Source organism: Hermetia illucens, chromosome 4 (assembly GCF_905115235.1).
Source record: "Hermetia illucens chromosome 4, iHerIll2.2.curated.20191125, whole genome shotgun sequence".
Taxonomy (NCBI): Eukaryota; Metazoa; Arthropoda; class Insecta; order Diptera; family Stratiomyidae; genus Hermetia; species Hermetia illucens.
In genome coordinates, this window is record NC_051852.1 from 168277677 (window position 1) to 168299312 (window position 21636).

The 21636-nt window shown below is 43.2% G+C and overlaps 1 protein-coding gene across 1 annotated transcript in view; it reads left to right on the plus strand.

Annotated features, from left to right (window-relative positions):
* LOC119656152 (protein jim lovell) overlaps positions 1 to 21358 on the plus strand; it is a 126401-nt gene extending 105043 nt beyond the window's left edge. The window contains exon 4 of the mRNA XM_038062487.1: positions 19725 to 21358. Coding sequence (XP_037918415.1) covers positions 19725 to 20350 — 626 coding nt within the window. The 3' untranslated portion in view covers positions 20351 to 21358. The remainder of the gene's footprint in view (positions 1 to 19724) is intronic.
* The last annotated feature ends 278 nt before the right edge of the window (positions 21359 to 21636 follow it).

Here is a 21636-nt window from a genome sequence, read left to right on the forward strand (position 1 = left end):
AACGACAAAAAAGATTTTTTGGCGCATGGATCTAAACATTCGAACTATTCGAAAATCATGTTTCAATTGACAAGACAATTGTAACTGCATTAAACCCAGCCTATCGTCAGCCCAACCGGACTGACAGATTTTATTTAAAAATTTCAATATTCATCAGTCCGTCAGTCACTGCCCTTTAACGACCAATTTGTCATACTTTTGTCATTCTGATTGATGTCAAACTAATCGTCTGAGGTAGGTTTATCGCCTTCTCTCCTCAGTACCAGTCGCTCTCTGTTGACTTAGACTCTCGGCGGATTTTCCAAGAAGCTCGCATCCCCCCTTAACATTTCTACGCTTCTCAGATGTTCAGAAATCCCTACATAGATCTCGATGAGAGAGCATGCTTTTTCATCAATAGTAAAAATATTGCCCTGTTCAGTAGGTGATCTATTCACTACTATTTTTGCTTTTTACCCAATTTACTCGCTAACATACATAGTTGTTAGTTTTGTATGGTTTACTGATCTTAGGAATACCAAATAGTGCAGAGTTGAAATACAAAGTCGACTCTATAGAGTCTATTTCAGCTTGCAAAACCTTGTTTCGCTGGAGACGTCTCACCCTAGGTCAAAGTTTTAACTGCATTAAATGATGATCTTGGTAATCATCAAGTATTTCTCAGAGGCATTGGTATTTAGCAAGCGAAATTAGAGGCTCTAAAGGCAGATGGTCGACTCCATAGCTTATAAAACGAAGGAATCTATGAGCGATATTGGGAATTATTTTTTACGGATCAAATCTGACTCAATAGGCTCTCCCATCTAATTCATATGAATAAAAAAGATTTAGCTGGACGATCTACAGAGGCAAATATCTATGGTAGAAAATGACCTGGCAGACCCTGTCTCAGATGCAGCGACAAAGATAGTAGTGTTTGTCCCACTGATAGAGTCTCAAATCTGCAAACTATTCTCGATTAGATCCTCATAAGATTCTAGGTTTTATCTGAACCTTCGATTTGGGCTAACACCATTTGAAGCATTTCGTAGCTGAGGTGTTGTACTACACTTAAACAAGGTGTACAGTAGGGGTCGCCAATAGTATCCGCTTGATATTCGCAGGAACCTCTTCCACGTATTCCAAGTTAAGGTTTGTAAGGTCGGATCCGATTTCGTCCTCACTTTTCCTCCACCATTTCTCTTCCTCCTCCTTAGTAATGCCGAACACCTTCGTGATAAGAATTATCTAATTGCCGACTACCCCGTCACCAAGAGGTTGAAACAACACACCTCCCGTCCTCCTCTCCATAGAAGTACTCTGAATATAGTTTTTCTCTGCTTGTCCAAAGCACTGGTTTTGTCCCTATTCAAAGGTATATGTGGAATATTTTGAGGTCGAGTTCCAGTTTTTCGAACGAGACCTAGGATAAAGTGTACGAACGAGTCGGAGCATCTCCTGAGTCTGAGACAATCCATCCAAGTTTGGGTATTTTGGAAGGGCTATGGCTTCTACACCTTCTAGGAAAAGTTTAGGGAAAATATTCAAGTCTGCAATATTAAAACATGGGCGGTGAACTCTGCTACAGGATATGTCATCTCCTGGTAGTGATTGTACTTGCTGTGGAAACCGTGGAAGTAAACCTTTTTTTGACGACTAGAGCCTTGGTTTGAATGGTTATTGGAGACTCCCTACTGAAACTCCCCTACACCATAGATCTCAATATTTGTCCTTCTTTTGAGCAGCCTTAACTTTTGCACCAGATCCTCAGCTATATAGGCCATTACATCGATCCTGTCTTTTTCTCTTTGTTATTGTATGGGTGCATGCCCGTAAGGTATTTTTTGCAAACATCGCTTTTGTGAGTTTTACGCTTGTTGCAAGCCTTGCGCTTATATTTACGAATGGCGCAGTAAATGTGGAGAAGAAATTGGGACAACAATCCTTTATTATTTTTGGACCAATTTCGGACATTTCGGAGTGCTTTGAGCTTAAGAACAGATAACACATTTATGCCTTTTTTTCTTCTCTCCGTTGTGGTTCGCTAGGAGCTTAATTTTCTTTCGGGGTTTACGTATTGCCCTTATTTCGCTCTGATTTTGCATACCAGTTCACCCTTCCCCCTGCTGGACAACATTCCAACATATCTACGTCTTCGATCGTATCGTGTCAGAACACCACCATTGGAATTGAACCCAGTTTTCAAGAGATTCTGGACTACCGACCTCATCGTGCCCTAGGTCTTTGCAAGGACTTTGTAATCTTTATGAGTGATTAGAAGAAGGTCTATCAATGGATTAACCTTTTTTCCACCAAAGCCCTTTGATAACTACATCTACAGTCCACATAATTCTCAGGCTTGGGACTAGTTGTTGCCGTAAATTTTAAAATACTCGATTATGTACTTAGCGCTACGCCGAAGCTTATTTTACTACATCATCTACCTCTCAGCTCAACCTATTCCCGAGCCATCGTAAAAAGAGTTAAATATGCTCTTAAAGGATTCATGTTGACTGATATCACTTGCTTAGAGAGAAATATCAGGGCCAGGAGGGTAACGTCAAAGGTAGTGTCCTCTGTTTCATGAGGACCACGCCTCCCTGGAATGGCGTTCAGGGGAAAACTGGACATTCATAAAGTGGTTACTGTTTCCCCTGTAGCAAAATCCTGACTTACCGCTTCAAAGTGGCTGAGCTCTGCATCTTCTCGATGCGGAGGGCTTATAATAGGACTTATTTTCTCCCGAGTTTTGTGACAAGGATATTTGGTATTCAACTACCTACCACCACTTCACCCGTTATTCCTTCTCCTGCTTCATTACAAGAGGAGCTCCCTCGCCTTTCATGCTCGAAAAGGCCTCTCCACCTAAAGGGTTGCCTGTAACAATACCAAAACGGATTCGCTCGATGAACTCCTTAGCTCTTTCATAGGCTCAAACGATAACACCCAACTTATCTCCGTCTAGGTAGATCAAACCCTGTGAAAAATGTTGGGCCAGGATAATTCCTTGGTTAAATATACGCATTCAAAATAAATTCCTCGAATTTCTAGCCAAGCAGCAAGTGTTGGACTCCCGGTTCGGTACGTCGTTGGACTACCAACTACACACATCCCCATCGTCAGAGAGCTATCCTAGAACCGTTTGTCACATTACTTCGGGCTAGTTCCCGAATTCTCCAGCCTTGCGGAGCCTTCAAATCCGGGAATTCCTTTCACCAACGGGAGGGGAGAGGACGGATAGAACTGTCAGTTCAAGAAACCCCCTGCCATCCGGCTCCTCCATCGATCGAGCTCTATCTTCTTAGAAACGGGAAGGGTCCGAAAGTAATGGGCAACACAGCTCCATCTGTCAGCACTCTTCAGCATCTCCTCGACAATGTTGCCTGAAGAGAGATCCCCTGTGTTTAAATAGAGCTGCTGACGAACCCCATCCCACCTTCCACAAGAAAAAAAAGTGTGGTGGGCGTCGTCTACAACTCCATTGCAAAACACACAATCCGGAGTTCGTACCTTTCCAATCTTGTGCAGGTAAGACTGAAAACTTCCATGCACACTTAAAAATTGGGTAAGGAAATAGTCAGTCTCACCATGCTTCCGATTTAACCACGCACCTAAGTTGCCGATGAGCCACGCAGTTCATCTGCCTCTAGTTTCATTTTGCCAAGAGAGTTGCCACTCGTCTAGAGTGTGTTGCTGTTCCTATGGTCTTAAAAGGATATGAAGGTACATTTTTGCTATATCCGCAAAGAGACAAATTCGAATTCGCCAGTAGTATCCACTTGCAAGTCATAGGTAACTTTTACCATGTACCTCAAGTTAAGGTATTTAAGTATGAATCTGATTTCGTTTTCAGCTCCTTATTTTGCCTCCATCGTTTCGCCTATCCTAAATAATGGCCTCCCTGTCACCAAGTGGTTGGAATAGCATATCTCCTCTCCTTCCCTCGATAGTGATACTCCGAAAACATCCAAATCAGTAGTTTCATCCCTATTCAAAGGCATATTCCAAAACTCTTTGAGGTCGAGCTCCAGTTTCGAACAATCACTGGTCTATTTTGGAACAGATTGTTAGTTACCTATAACTCCAAATCTTCTAGGAAAAAGTTTGGGTAAAATATTCGAGTTTCGAAGATTGAAAAATGGGCAGTTGGGCTCTGTTACAGAATCTGCCATCTCCTGTTGGCAATTTTTCTTGCTGTCAAAGCCGCAGAAGAGACCGTTTTGACGATCAAGGCCTTGGTTTGAATCGTTGTTCCACCCTCCCAACTGGTTGCGTAAATTCACCAACAATGAAATCCCCCCTACTGCAAGCCCCACTACACGGTAGATTTTGACAGGGTTGTAGAGAGGAAATCCGGGCCCGCGGTGAAAATTATGCGGAAAACAGGGCCAGGAGTGAAAATTATACGGGTCTGAAATAAAAATTGCATGGGCCCCTATTATTCTCATTTTTTCATTGAAATTTCTATTCCGGACCCACGAGAAAACTCCGCCCCCTCTTTCCACCCCCCTCTCGTCAGGGCTGGAACTCGGTATTTGTCCTTCTCTTCAACAAACTTAACTGTCACACCAACCTCAGCTATATAGCTGCTGTGACTCCATTGTTCTCTTAGGCATCGGACTGGCACCTTTAGGCCGTCTTCTGTGGATATTTCAAACTGTTGTAGAACAGGCCAAAGGAGTCGAGTTTTCAACATCATCATGCACCCCATGCCACGCATCCGCGGTGATTCCAACCTTGCTGTCTTTCACCTTTGTTCTTTGTATGGATGCAAGTTTTTCTTTGCAGATACCGCATTTGTGAGTTTTACGCTTATATTTATGGGAGACGAAATTAAGGCAAAAATCTTTTCATATTTTCGCTTTTGGCCAATTTTTGACATTAGGGAGTGCTTTGTGCTTGAGAGCACATGACACATTTAGACTATTTTTTTCTCCGTTGTAGTTAACTAGAAACGTAATTTTCTTTCGGAGTTCACATTCCGCCCTTATTTTGTTCTGACTTTGCATACCGGTCCACCTTTCCCAGCTGGGCTACATTATAGCGTACCGATTTTCAAGCAATTGATCCACGTCTTGGATGATATCGATTGCTTCGGATTTTTCAATTTCCTTCGGGTTGTGACATCCATTTTCCGTCTCAGCGGGAACACCAACATCGGGGTTGAACCCAACGGTTCTGGACAACCAATCTCATCGAGTCCAAGGCTTTTCCAAGGATTTTGGAGGCTTTCTGGGTGATTGGGGGAAAGTCTATCAGTGCATTAACCTTTTTTTCGACCAAAAGCTTTCGATTACTATATCTACAATCTAATAGTTTTCATTCTTTGGACTAGCTACCGCAAAGCCTAGGATGCGCGATTATACACTTAGCATTGCCCCAAAGCTTACTTAGCAGCATCATCAGCCTCTCAGTCTAACCTATGTACGAGCCATCGTAAACCGAGTTAAATATGCTCTTAAAGGATTCGTGTTGACTGGTATCATTTATTCAGAGAAGGCTATCAAGAACTAGAAGGTTACGTCAAGGGTGGTATCCTCTGTTCCATGATGACCAGGCCTCCCTAGAATGGGGTTCAGGGAGAGACTGGACATTTATATAGTGGTAACTGTTTGTCCTGTATCAAAATCCTGACTCCCCGTCCAAGATGGCTGAACTGCCAATTGCTCATCTTCTCGATTAGAAGGGCTTGTAACAGGACTTATTTGCTCCCGAGGTTTATGACAGGGATATTTGGTATTTAACCACCCACCTCCACTTCATGCGATATTCATTGCCAAACTGCACTGCTTTCAAAAAAGAACGAAAAATTTGACTGACGGTTTCGTTCTGGGAACAGCGTGACCAAAAGTAACGACAGATGGTAATCACTCCACTTAAATATAATCGCAAATACGTGCTGGGTACGAATTGTATTGAAGGGAAGCCCGTCATAAGTCCAGACTTAAACCAGGTGAAAGTAAATTTTTTGTTGAGGATGCTGGGAGTCCTGAGTCCGCACCCACTTGGTGACGGACCGGACCACTTGGGAAGCAACTTACTTCCCCTTTTGTAGTCCGTGGACTCCTGTTTTTTGGGTGACGGTTTCGACTGCTTTGTTATAAGAAGGGACCTCCCCACCAAGAAAGTCGCCTATGACAATGCCAAAATGCATATGCTGGATGAACTGTTTGGCCCTTTCATAGACTCCAACCATAACACCCAACTTATGCCCTCCTAGGTAGCTCAAATCCTGGAGAAGATTTTGGGCCAGGAGTATTCTGTAGGCAGGAATTCGCATTCCAAACAAATTGCTCGGATTTCTGGGAAAGCTGCTTCAAATCTCTCCCGCGTTCGTTGATTCTGATAGAGTTTGTACACGGATTCCCGAATTTTTGCGATTTGCAGCATTCGTTGTTGCTGTTTATCAATCATAGTTTGGAATGCTATTTTTGAATTAATTTGGGGAGGAGGGAGGGGGTTGGACGCGACTGTTAATTCAAAATTCGCAAAATTTTGACACTATACTAGCTATCGATTTTTACGGAAAGGCATCCACGACCAGCAAACTCACTGAATACATCACAGAAATTTCAGAGATAGAGGAACCGGGAACAGGGTAAAACACTGATTTTATTGTCGTGCTATTTGAACAGAAAACTAAATTTAAGTAAAAATTTTTCATTGATCCCACGGCACTGCTACCAAATTGACTCCTAACTGGCTCCTTAGCCGGCTCTTCCTATGTTGATAACTACTTCCAATTTTCATCACTAATAGGCGCTACTTCCCATCCCTCTGAATGGGCCACTTTGGTCTCTAAATCCATAGGCCACTGGTTCATATCTGGCTCAACGGAGTACTTTCTGAACGTCTGATTTAAAAAGTTCTTCCAAGTTTCCGCTGGGTTTCCCACATATATTTTCGTAGAGAACAATGACCGATTGTTAGACTTACCAGTGCCTTATCCTTAGTTTTCAGCTGTTTTGAATCTTCCACCCATTAATCTGTCTATATCCCAATCGATGGGCGTCTTACCAACGGGCTATTTTGTTTATGGTTCTCATAGCTGTTATTTTCATGGGTTCAAGGTCAGTTTCCCCAAATGGTACTTGGGGTCCCTTTCTCACATTAATCATTTCAAAATTATCCTGTTTTTGTCAATCGGAGTTTCGAGGTCTGGCTAACATATGGGAATATCATATTCAATCTACATAGTTTGGAGTGATATTATAGATTTAAATGTCGCGAGAGCATGGATTTGAGAATGTTCATACTTTCTACGTAGATTCTCGCCGATCCACTGGTTTATTGAAACTCCGCCTGAAAAGCAGTGACACATCCACTTAGTTGTTATTATCTGCCACGCCTCATTCATTCTATGTGTTCCAACTCTAATTTCGTCTTCTGCCTTAAATCAATTTGAGTACCATAGTATGTAGTCCTTCGGATAATTGTCATTCCAATGATTCAAGGTCCTCTTCGTTTCCGTGGTCTCGTCTTTAGAAACGTAGCAGTATTTAAGTGACGTAAAACCACTTCGCATCTCCTAGGTTGGCTTTGTGATTTCTCTGATGGTCCTGGTATGTCTCAGGAGCCTATCTGGCACTGGGTCCAAGGGCGACAATTACAACAGAATGAATGGACCCTTCATGTTACTCATAATGTAGAAGCTGGCATGATTCTGGAGCGAGAGCAGCTTCTTGATAGTTTGGCTCTGTTTCACCTTTGGCCAGTATACTGACGCTTCATAGGTAAGTACGGGCTCCACCACGACTTATTGTATAGCCATCCGCATGTCTTACCAATAGTCCTTTCTCTGGGGAAGAGTAACGACAGACATTTTGCCCCATTTGACAGTTGAAGGTGTTCACCAGAAACGGATGGGAGTTTGAATTCATCTAGCTTTCTCCTTTCGGGGGATGCCAAGAGGCTGTCCTTGTCGGGGTTTATCACAAGATTCTCCCGGTCAGACCACCATTTTACTAGACTTGGAGCTGTTGTAACAGCTCTAAAATTATTCCTTTCCCCACTATCGCCCAGAACAGCCATTATTACCGCAATGGGAGAACCAACTTTTCAGCAATCCTTCAGACTTGAACGAACCTTGAAATGCTGCGATACTCAGTTGTATTGGGAAGTTTTGGGGTTTTCTGAATGAAATGTTTCCGTGCAAATCATATTTTGACAAAAACTGATGAATCCAAAACGATACACCATTTCTCAGTTTATTTGTCGAAAAAACCTGAGTTCCAACAGTTCTCAACTTAACAATCTCGTACCCATTTGACACACCGTTTGATACAATCATTCATCTAACCGTGTCTTTTCATTCACACCGAACCCCGGGGGGTCCTTGCGGAGTTCTCTCACGCAAGGTAAATAAGAGCATTCGCATTTGGACACCAACGAAGCAATCGATCGTTTGGACAATCTGCCAAAACATTTTCGAAGAGATGCCAAAAAATTGATTATGCTAAATGACCAAACAAGAGCACCGGGGCACCGGCGGGCGGCCCCATCGTAACGTAAAACCCCTTTCAGCGGGGGACACTCAACAACATCGCCGCTTTCTGACAACATTCGGTCGACGGCGGGCGGCCCATCCAAGAAGAGTAGGTGTGCGTTGCAAGTGTACCCCCCGGCGAACAATAATTGAAAAATTTAATTGTCCGGCATGTTGGCCTCACCTTGGCCCTAAGCTCATATGATGTGGATTCGGAGCGGCGAAGGCGCTGTTCTGGCGCATCCAAGCGATTCTGTGGGAAATCAATAATCGAGAAATCGAAGCGATTAGAACACGTCATACCTGCAGGAAAAAAATCACTCACCTGCTTGACTGATTCCGCCGGTTCTTCTTTTCCGGAGACGCCGTGCTGAATGATATATTCGTACCAAGGGGCCGCGTTGCAAGACTAGCCTCTCTTTGAAGTTTGTGGCGTGATCACTAGGAAAAAACAATTTATGCGAATGAGAAAAACTGAGGATTAGCCATGCGTGACACATGTGGTCTTAGCAGGTTTACAGGGTTGAAAAGTGTGAAAAGACAGTGATTTGGATCCGAGTTACTATGGTGCGGTTACACGGAGCAGGTCGCTGATGATTTGGTCCAATCTTTTGTGAATGAAAAGTGCATTAGGAAAAGTAGGCCAAGAAAATGGTTGAAGAGAGTAGCTAATGAAGTATGGACCGATATTTCCAATATGCCTGCTGAAAACATACATTGCATCCGGAGTCGGAATCGGATACCCAGTTTCTATCGTTACAGTTCATGTCATTGCAAGATGACAATAAAAAGTGCATTCATCTATACTCAGCAAACTCTCCACCGATAACTATCTAGAAAACGCATCTAGAACTTTTTAGAATCAAAGATCAAAGATCGTAAAAAAATTTCCGGCTTGTAACCACCATCAGACATGGTTGTCTAGATCACTTCCAGCTAAAAACGTAGTACTACAACACGGAGGGTACCTGATGGTACTTTGAGAGATCCACTATTGTTTTCTCAAATCGATTGATGCGAACTCAGTCAATGTGTGAATTACAAGTCATCTTGGGATGAATAAATCAAGCATGACAAGGTAATGGTCGAATGGGTTCGGAATCGTAGAGTAATCGTGCTTTGGAAAGAAAGTCGATGAGGTCAAAGTGTAATACCTCCAGCACTAGATTTGATTCGATGCTATTAGAATCTAGTTAGTAGGTCAGCGATTGATACTTCATGATTTCTTTCATGAGGGGAATTATTCTTGCTTACTTAGTCCAAATTAGGCCCCTTAATTATAGTGTGTCCTAATCCATAAAAGGATACGCACTTTGTATCTGAATATAATGAATGCATTTTGATTCGAATTCAGCAAATATGAATCTGCAGGGTCAGGTCAGATTAATGAATCTGCAATAATTCTATCCTGAAACAATGCAGGCAAATTTAACAAGACCAAGGTTGTATGGACCTAGCGAATTTGCAGTTCATCTAATTTTGTTAGTGTAGCATATCTGCAGCCCGCAAGAAAACTCCGTGCTCTGAGACATATCCTCCCCACCCTGCCTCTCTTCGAATTGATCTACATTAAGACAGCATTCTAGTGATTGCGGTGAACGGTCAGCTTAGGTCACAATTTGCTTATTTTTTGAGGAATTGGTTCCAAAAATTCGATACCTTTTTTTTTGCGATTCCGCTATCAAGAAGCCATTCTTCCGGCAACGGCAAAGTTGCTCCAAAAATTATCTCTGCCGTGGAAGAACCAATATCTTCCTCGATGTTACTTTGTAACTATGAACGGACTGGTGGCAGGTTATTGTATAATAGATCTCAACCTGCGAGTAAGGTAAGGTTCTAAGACCCCTTGGATGCCCTCGTCGCGATGGCTGGTGCCTTATAACGAGAAATCCAATTAGTACCACCGTATTGAATCTAGACATAGAGTTTCTGCATTCCTGAACGATTTTCGAGATGATCAAAGGACTGCTCAATGCCCTCAGTGCAGCTTGACTGTCACTGCAGATTGCGATGCGCCTGCCCTTCAACCGCTCGTCAATCACCCAGTTTGCCACCCTTAGGATCGCATAAACTTCGGCTTGAAAAACCGTTGCATATTGTTCCAAAGGAAAAGCCCACTTCTCGTTTTTATTCGAGAGGTAGCTCCAGCTCCAGAACCCTCTTCTGTTTTTGAGCCATCGGTGTAGAAGACTTCCGTATATCCCGCCACGCATTCCTCTGGGTCTTCCCAGTCGTCTCTACGCTTCAGGGTAACTACATATCTTCTACCAAACAGATGTATGGGGACACGAGAATCGGAAGACATTGTAAGAACTGGATTTAGTCCTCCCAGTAACTCTTCCAATGCTCTGTGCCCCCACATCCGTTGTTTTCCCATAGATCTAATCAAATTAGCCTATGAGCTGCTCTTATTGCAGTGCTTTGAATAAATATATCCAGGGGCTGCAAATTGAGTAGTGCATTCAGAGCTGCGCCAAATGTCGTGCTCATGGCACCAGTGATACCCAGACAAACAATTCTTTGCAGTGCAGCTAGTTGACGGTGAAAACCTTTTTGTCTCACCTTAACCCACCACACTACGGATGCATATACGAACATCGGCCTAATGATGGCAACGTATATCCATATTACCACATGAGGCCTGAGTCCCCATGTCGAGTCAAAGGTCCGTCTGCACAACCCATAAGCTGTGAGAGCTCGTTTCATCTTTACCTCTACATGTTTGTTCCAAAGAAGTTTTTTATCTAGAGTGACCCCCAGATATTTCACTTCTTCGGAGAGTTGAAGGGTAGTACCCCTCATCTCAGGGAGACAAAGTACATCCAGTTTTCTGCTTTTTGTGAATAAAACCATTGTGGTTTCATTTGGAGTAACTGACAAACCGTGTCTAAGGCACCAGCTGTCTATCAAATCAACGGCACGCTGTATATTCCTACACACCGTTCCAAGATCCCGATCAACAGCAAGTACAGCCACGTCATCAGCATAAGCTTGAGCGTGTATTGGCAAATTTTGCAGTTCGCATAGCAGTGAGTCGATCAGCATACTCCACAAAAGCGGCGAAAGCACACCTTCTTGGGGGCAGCCCTTCGTCGCTTCTGTAGTCAGGTAGCGATCGACCCCTACCTCAGCGCGCAACAATCTTTGCGTTAGCATAGCATGGATCCACTTAATTAAAGCATCATCAACACCATGCGCTCTGGCGGCATCACAAAGTTTTTGAAAAGGCGCACAATCAAAAGCCCCTTCAATGTCCACGAACACCCCCATCGCGTACTCACCATTCAAAGTTGCATCCTCTATCTTTGTGACCAAAGAATGAAGAGCAGACTCACAGGACTTTCCACGTTGATAAGCATGTTGGTTTTCACTAAGTGGGTGTGACCTAAGTGCGTTTCCACGAATGTGACGCTCTACCAGTCTCTCCAAACCTTTCAGCAAGAATGAAGTCAAGCTGATCTGTCTGAAGTTCTTTGCATTAGAATAGTCATCTTTCCCAGGTTTCGGTATGAAAACTACCTTAACCTGTTGCCAAGAAGAAGGCACGTAGCCCAGAGCAAGACATCCTCGAAAAATATTTCTTAGAGGTCGCTCTAAATGCTCCATACCCTCCTTTAGCATTGCCGGATAGATGCCATCCATGCCAGGTGCTTTGGAATGTTCAAAGGACAGTATGGCAGCTCTCACCTTTTCATGGGTAACAACCGCTTTCGCAGCGTTCCAGTTCCCCTTGCAACGCTTGGATGTTGAAGGGGTTGCAAGAACCGTCAACTCTCCCCATACCACTTCTCTCACCCGTTCTCCCGAGTGGTGTACTTCCAGGAGGGTCTGTACTGAGTCCAGTCTGGAGCTCGTGAAAGTACCGTCGGGTTTTCTAAGAGAATCCAACTTGGCCGACTCATCCCTTTTGAGGACTCTGCACAGCCTTGAAGTCTCCCTTTCGCCTTCCAGTTCCTCACAGTACGCTCTGAAGGAGTCTCGTTTCCAGCACCTCACGAGCCTCTTATATTCACGTTGTGAGTTCCTGAAATTTAACCAGTCTTCGTCCTTGTTACTTTTACAAGCACGATTTAGAAGTCGCCTAGTTGATTTCCTGAGTTTTTGCAGTTCTCGGTTCCACCAAGGAACCGTTTTACCGCTTTGGCCTCGGGAAATAGGACAAGCCTCTTCATAGCACTCTAAAAGTGTGCCGTTCAGAGTTTTCAATTCATCTTCCAGCACCAAAGAAGTCCTTAGTCGCCTAGGGAACAGTACTTTATTGCCAAGAAGTTCATTGAACTTTGCCCAATCCGTTTTCCTAGGGTTCTGTCTTTGTACTGCAGACTGTTCGCCTGCAATAGTCAGATTGAATTCTAGATATCGGTGATCTGACAGTGAGACCTCGTCTAGCACTTGCCAGTGTGTAATCAACTCTAACAATTTTGGGGTACAGATTGTTAGGTCAATTACTTCGCTTCTTCTCGGTCCCACGAACGTAGGGGCGCACCCTACGTTTGCAGTCATAAGACCAGCTGAAGTGATGAAATCAAATAGCTTCTCTCCTCTTGGATTGCATTTGCTACTGCCCCAACAAATATGTTGAGCATTCGCATCGCAACCTATTAAGAGTTCGAGACCACTTGATTCTGCATACGCCACCAGATCCCTAAGTTCTTGCGTCGGTGGAGGATACAAAGAATCTTAGAGTAAATAAGCGGAGGCAACTATGATGTTTTTCCTCTCGCCATTTATTTGGTATTGTATGATGACCGTAGCTAAGTCCTGGGAACAATATTGTCTCAGCATAGTTGCCTCTAACCGTCTTGACATCAGGACGCAAGCTCTCGGTCTTATGGATCTTTCGTCGTAGAAGATCCTAGCCCCCTTTACTGATCCAATGCCACAGATTCTGTTAAATCGAACCCACGGTTCTTGCACCAGAAAGATATAGGGGAAATCCTGCAACTTTGTCATTCTCGCTGCCAACAGGTAGGAGGGAGCTTTGGCATGCTGCAGGTTGATTTGACCAATCTTTATGTTTTTCGACATAAACTTAGTCTATTGTCGCTGACAGAAGAGTCTGGTGCGTCCAGTGTTGATCTTACCGGGGTTTCCAGTTTATCCCCACCTTCCGCCGGAGATTCCGCTTCCTTGTGTTCGATTTCTCTGGGCGTTACCGCGCCTAGTGGTACAGCCACGTCCATGTCTTCATTCCCAAGGTGCTTCATCTTCCTTCGTAGTGCTCTCTTCTGCCGTCGACTTCGGGCCTTTCCTGGTTTACGGTGTCCGGACAGCGCTTGGATCCATTTTCACATACCGGCGTTAAACCAGTAGCGTCCACGTCACCAGCTTCCCGTTCTTTCGCTCTTCCTGGTAAGGATGAAGGAGAAGGTTCTGACGGGCAGAATTCCGCCGTAGTCGGATTTTCAGTTTCTCCCAAGCGTTAGTTGAGCACGGGAAATAATTGATACTCGTTTTAAACAAGTCTGCTGACCATCAATCGTTCATATGGCACCTTTGCTCACAAACAAAGTCAAATGTCACTACGCATAGCATAAAACTAGTGGCCTGCAGAGTCGCTCAGGTTCCCCTATCGTATCAACGGTGATATATCAAGAAAACCCGTCTCCAAAGAGCCTGGGGAACCACGAATCTTGACACCGACAGTGACATATCACACAGGATAGTAGTATCCAACGAAGGCTGTTTTAAGCTAGTGAAACGTAATTTTCAATTTTCTCGTTTCTATCCACGCTTTCAAATAGAATCTAATAGAATCTCAAAAAATCTTCAACAAGGACCAAGAGGAACTATCAGACATGGGCTTTAACTTTGTACACCAACAACGAAGTCTGCTGAAGGACCAAATCTTGAAAGTAACGAATTGAAAGAAGCAACTCTTAATAATTTAGCTAGCATCCTTCCCTCGCAGAAAACAAAACCTGCTTTTAAGGAACTACGGATAGCGCAAATACAAATTGTGAAGGAACTAAAACAAAAACCAGCATTTTATTTAAAAGCAGACAAAGGAAATGCGGTCGTAATAGTTGAGAAAACGGACTACGACTGGAGGATACCTTGAATTGAGGAAAGACCCTTGGCCGGATTCCATTAAACGGATGGGAAAAGTATTAAAGGAATGTAGCTGCATAATTAGGAATCCAGGCAAACTTTGGATGACCAATCCCGCACTGCCAAGAATAAAGGGTCTACCAAAGATCCGCAAACCTGGCAACGAATTCCGAGAAATTATAACAACTACAAACTCGCCCACACAAAATATCGCCAAGTGTCTGTTGAATAGTTTTAAAGAACTAAGGAAAAAGAACAAGAAGATACAGAGATGCTCATGAAACTTGCGGTAGTATGCTACCTGATCATGCAGAGAGAAGATTACAAAGGAACCAGAAGAGTGGCATACCACCCGATTCTGGCGCCTTCTTATTTTTCATAGAGAGAACTGCCTCTTCCAACTCTGGGCAGTCCTCGGCCCTCTCCGTGTCGCCGTCATCATCCCGTAAGAGGCGCGCAAGGCATAGTGTTCATCTGCTCGGCCTTAACTGAACAGGGCCTCCGCAGAGCCACGATTTTTCAGAATACCAGTCCCCAGTACTCATCGATTAGATCCTGCCAGCAGCAAGTATAACTCCCGTTTATTGCCCTGCGAAGTTTCCTTGTCCTACTGGGCACGAAAGCTCCGCAGGCCTCCTTTATCAGATTCATAACTGAATTTATGGCAAAGCCAGCTCCAGTACCACCACCCCCAGGAGTGCCCTACAGCATGGCCCCACCTGTTCCAAGGGATGCTATTAGAATCTAGTTAGTAGGTCAGCTATCGATACTGATTTCTTTCATGAATGGATTTATTCTTCCTTACTTAGTCCAAATTAGGCCCCTTAATTATAGTGTGTCGTACATCAAATGATAGTTGCTTTGTATCTGAATATAGGATAGGTTAATGAATCTACAATAATTTAACAAGACCAGGATTCCTTCCTTTCTCGAATTTGCAGTTAATCTACTTTTGTTACTGTAACATATCTGTAGACCGCAAAAAACTCCGTATCCCGAGGCATACCCTTTCCACCCTGCCTTTCTTCGAGTTAATCTGCATAAGGCAGCCTTCTAGTGGCTACGGTCGCGACGGCTGTTACCCCATAGCGAGAAATCCAATTACTAAAGGAATCCCCATATGGTGGTAGCAAGGGTGATATAGTCGTGAAATCCTGCCCGCAACGAGCCTAGGCAACCAGTGGTCCTGACACCGATAGTGAGATATCACACAAGATAGTAGTGCCCAACGAAAGCACGAACAAGTGGCTTAGACAGTCCTGCTCGCCCTTCAACGATTGTGGAATGGTGCGCGGCTGACCCTAAAAAGGGTTTCCGAGTTATCATCTTTTAGAAAGTGCTTTATCTGGCTTCCTGAAGAGGAGCGCACTAGTGCTGAGGTTCCGGAACAACTTGGAGCCCTGAAAAACCTCAACACCTCCTCCTGGATGCTATTAGGTAGCAAACCAGGGCAAAGAGCTAATAGGCTGGCGACTTTCCTCACAATCGGCGTTCCTGAACCGGATATTAAGAATGTTCGTGAAAAACGAGCTAAAGGCTCTACTACGGACTTTGGACAGTCACATTATAAGTGTCGGCTCCTAAGACCATCGAGGGCGACGTGCAGGCCACGACATCTTCATCTAAACCGTAGATGAGATGCCATATTTCTTAGATAAATTTGCAGCACTGTAAAGGGGCTACTGCACTTATCAGTCGCCGTATCAATACGGGTCCATATATACCTCATACATGAACCACGGGTTGTTGGTGGGCAAATTAAAGGCTTAAACTTCCGAAGGGCTGGCTGTCAATGGAAGTGATAGACCCCGCTCCTATATACTGGTTTCAAAAGACCCCCAAGCTATCTTGGTTAACGACCTATATAGTGGCGAAACCACAACGATCAAATTGACCACAAAAAATCAGCAGAGAGATAAGGAGGTCCTATGGTGTCCTGCTTATTTCCCTTATAACGTAAACGAAGTTCGCAGTGGAACATTCAACAAAGCTAATCAAGATGCCAAAAGTAAAGGCATGGGAATAATAGCAGGATGTGAGGTTAACGCCCACCATATATGTTGGGGTAGTTCCAGCATCATTGCGAGAGTATCAAGACTACTGGAGTATCAGGTAACAACCGAATTACAGATCCTCAATTTGGGTAATGAACCTACTTTCTACAATGTGGTCAGGCAAGAGGTCATCGATATCACGGTGGCATCCCCTGACATTGAGGCTCTTGTCAGAGAGTATCAAGCGATATCACGCTCCCGGATCACAGGCGCATTGATTTTGTAATGGGCATAGATTCACCTCCACCTCCACCTACTCCATTTCGGAATCCGTGTAAGACAGATAAGGCGACGTAAAAAACAGAACTGAGCGCCGAGTTACGATCCCTGGGAGGCGCATCAAACCCATTGCTGGAGTTGAGAAAACAAACCAGATGATCACAACTAGCATGAAACAAGCTTTCGACCAGAGCTGTCCACTCATGATGAAAAAGAAGGGTAATGGTAGAACTCAAATTTAGCGAAACAGGGGAGAATGACAAGGGTGCTCCTCAATCTAGCTCTAAAGTCTGATTCAGCTGCTTGCTGGTTTCGGTACAAAGTGGCTCAAAAAGTTCTAAATAAAAGCATAAGGTCGGCCAAATGATCATCATGGAGAGGCTTTTGCGAAGAGACCAACTCTCTTGAGGCAACCTCAAAGTTGAAGCGGATCGTTGTCAAGTAACGTAACCAACAGCTGGGTTATCTATGTTTACAGAGCGGGAGGTACACAGAAAGAGATGAGGAAACGGAAAACCATTTGCTCCAAGTGCACTTCTCACGCAGCATCCAAAATCTCATCTCGGAGCCGACAGATACATACAGTCTTCAACCGGCATGCAAAGTAGTTTCACGAAAGCGAGTGAAGTTGACATTTAACTCGTTCCATAGATAAAAGTCTACACGCTAACCACCTTAGCAGAGGCGGAAGTCCAGCTGGTGCAAACAGTCAAATATTTAGAAGTACTTTTCGACTCCAAGCACCATATCGAGAAGCAATACCAGAAATCCTGCAGATCGCTCTGGTGCTATAGGACTGCGATAGGTAAAACCTGGGGATTTTCACCAAAATGAGTCCATTGGGTGAATACATCCATAATAAAACCCATTTTGATGAATGCGTGCGTCGTCTGGTGGACGAGAGTATCATCGACGGCGCAACAACCAGTATCCGGTCTAGCCCTACCTTAATAAGGAACTCCAATCATCCCGGTTTTGCGCAGAAGCCCACCAATTCGATATCCCTTGAAGTTGTCTCGCGTTCTGACCGACGCCATCGGGCCATCTCAGACAGGGTCTGCCCCGTCTTCGTTTTCTACCATGGATACTGCCCTTATAGAATTTCCAGGCTGGATCATCTTCATCCATACGGATTAAGTGACCCGCTCAGAAAACCGGCTTTTATCCACAACTTGACGGTCGTCGTATAGCTCATAGATTGCGTCGTTATGTAGGCTAAGGAATCGTCCACCTTCATGTAGGGGGCCAAAAATTTTTCGAAGGATTCTTCTCTCGAAAGCGGCCAACAGTTTGTAATTTTTCTTGCTAAAAACCCAAGTCTCCGAGGAATCCATAAGGACTGGCAAGATCATTGTCTTGACCAGTAATTGCTTTGACCCTATAGTGAGACGTTTCGATCGGAACAGTTTTTGTACGCTGAAATAGGCTCTGTTGGCTGCCAACAACCGTGTACAGAATTCGACGTCGTAGCTGTTTGTTCATGACGTGTTGTTACCTCTTGTTCCTCTTCGCCTTCTCCTTTTGAACTCAGAGTGAAATCTCCTTCAGATGCACCTTCCTCCTTTCGTTTTTTCTCCAGTTTGCTCTGCAACGGGGTGTATGCCATCCGTTTGGCGTTTGCAGTGTCCTCAGTGGTGGCCGCAGTTGTTTCTGTTTTTCGCACATCTTCTGCTACACTGCCTGTCCGCCTGTAATATGAAATTATGTCCAAAAGTTCCTCCAGCTCAATCAGCCCGTTTTTCACCCCTTTACTGAAGTTTTTTGAAGGAACGTTGCAGACCACATGCACTTCACAACTGCCACTTATTTCTTGATAAGCCTTTTCTCTTCGGGTTTCTCAAAAATAGGCAACAGCGCCCCCACTTGACTTATATTCGAAGCCATCTGGTCAGTTTCAGTAGTTTTCCCTGTGCCTCTTTCCGCGACAACAGCACTGCATGGTATTCACTGGGTCGCCATCTTCGTCGCAGGTGCCGCATCACCCTGCGAGCCTTCTGCTCTGCTCTCTGTTTGCGCATCCCGATGTCTCGTCGGGTATTTCAGCCCTTGCTCCGTCCATCGCTAATCGCTGAGCCGAGCTCCTAATACACGCCACAACGACCACCTTGGCAAAGTTAAGATAACATCACCCCGTGGACATCGACAAAGAGTTGTCGGAGGCTGCGGGGACCCTCCAGTTCTAAGAGGTTAGATATTGTCTTCTACTTGTAGTTAAGTCTAAAATTGATAGACCAGCAGCTTACTTCAAACTGCAATTTTATTTGATAGTGTATATATGTATTTCGGGAGCAACTTACCCCCTTCATCAGTACAAAGCTACAGTAGCTTTATGCTGATGAAGGGGGTAAGCTGCTCCTGAAATATATATATGTATATACTATAAGAGCTATTGGTCTATCAATTTTAGACCATCCAGTGTTTCCCGGCGTGCATCGATCATTCCCATTTCGATCTTCATGGAGAAGCTTTCTAAAGGTTACTACCTAGGATGCAGGTATTATGCCAGCTAGGGGGTCAAAACTTTTTGATCGAACACCTCGTGGATACCATTCCCCGTATCGTTAGCGACCCACTAAGAATCGCTGACGATCCTTGAGAAAAAAGGTAATATGATATGTCAATTCATTTTGCTGGAGTAGACTATCGATTGATTTCTAGTAATTCGTAACGCGATCATATTTGCCAAACAAAGGAGAGCATATAATACCCCAAAGTTGCTCTTTGGCGACTATGTATCTATTTCAGGTGATACTGGTCGATGGTCCATTTTTACATTTCCTAGAAAATTGTGATATCTCTGCCACCCCCTGCTTCCCAGAAAACCTTTTATTGAGCTTTGTACAAAAGCTGTCATTTCCTAATAACCTCAGAACAGTCAAATTATAGTTCTTCGTTTAGTATTCCAGGAATTTAATAGTTTTTTTTCTCTATTTCAGTGTCTCGCCCGAAAGGACAGCATTCTGCTCCTCGCGGTGGACCTCCCCGTTCATGGACGAATGCCGAACTGACAGAAGCCCTGCAACACGTATGGAATAAGAAAATGACGACAAGCCAAGCATCCCGCATATTCGGTATACCTTACAATTCGTTGCTAATGTATGTTCGGGGGAAATATGGAAAGAGCCTAAAATTGGAGCAGCTTCGAAAAGACTGTATAAGTGGGCCACCGATAGAATTGCTTACGATGAGTATGGCCGGCAATAATAATAATAACAATAAAAATATGAACGAGAATCGAACCAAAGACTCGAAAGACCTAGAAGGACCAATGCAACGTAGTTCAAGCTCTGAGCCCGATCTCATGTCGAGTCCAAATCCAATCTTTAATCCATTCCCGCCCGGTTTTTATCCTGATTTCCCTGGTGGATTTCCAGGATTACCACTTGGTATGCTCAATCTACTGCCACCTGAACGACATCAGAATGCCATGCACATGAATGTCGTAGATGAAGATTGTAAATCGGATAGATCAAAACAATCCTTAGAGGATGACTTTCCCCAGCCCCTTGCCCTCAATCGTGAAGATCGTCGCGAAATGCTTCAGCAGAATGGGCAGGATTGAAATTTTTGGCAAGATTGGGCCGCAAACCCGATCTTCTTTCCCCACCATCTATTCCCGCAACGACGGAAGGCAAAACGTATGAAACGCAAACGCCGAAGTGAGGCTAAATTGGATGATACTATTCCAGCTACTAATATGATCACTCCCACCACGTCCACCAACAACTCAAGTAGTTTGAATAGTCCATTCAATTGTTAGCAATTGATTTCAACTGCGGAAAATTCTCAAGAATAAATACTAAACGGAAATGTTTAGAAATATGAAAATCAAAAGAAAATCTAATTTATAATGTTAATATTTATTTTATCGTTTGGCGATACAATTGATGCACAAGGACTCTCTTATGTAAATAGAAATAAACTTTATATAAATATATATAAAAATAGAAAAACTAAAACACAATGAAAATGAAGTTCCGGGAGCTTCTCGAAAATGCAATATTTTACGACGTTTAGGTTATTATAGTCTTTAGGATTTAGACAAAAGCAAAACATTCCATATATATTCAAAATGAACAAAAAAAAATGGATTTGTATTTTATAGCAAAAGAAAACACGATATGTAAGTGTAATTTTTGAACCGACTCTCGAAAGTATTTTTCCATTCCTAGACAATTCTCATTTTTCTCCAGTTTTTCATTCACCAATAGGCACTTAGCGGTGCAGAAATATAATTTTCTTTGAATGGTAATTTGTATTTAGACGAAATTTTCCTTAGTTTATAGTCTCCCTGATGTACATTATGTATATGTTGAATAATTTTCATTGAACATCGATACACTGTGGTCTTTTTTTTTGTGAAATATGAATATAAGTATTTGAATTGAATTAATTTGAAAACGGTGCTTTAAGTTCATTATGGTCATGAACATTCCTGCAATTCATTTATAATATGGATTAGAAAATGAGTTTAGTTCATTATATATGATATATTTTATTATTGTTTGTAAATTATTTGATATAATTCTTCATTATAAATCTACTGGTAGTTGAATTATTTTATTTTTGTTTTTTTTTTTCTACAAACAACATTTAAAAGATAATAAATTTATATTATTTACAACGATGAATCTATTGGAGTTTTTATTTCATTTCTATTGATAAATTGATTGCTAATTTGCATGGTTTAACGAAAGCCCTTAATTGCGTTCTACTCGAAAGTTTTCATGAAACCAGTTTCAATATTTAAATTAATAATTACAATAAAACAAAATACACCACAAAATATAAATACAGGGTAAATAGAAATAATAACTTAAAACTAAATCGAATTTCTAGAGACAACCA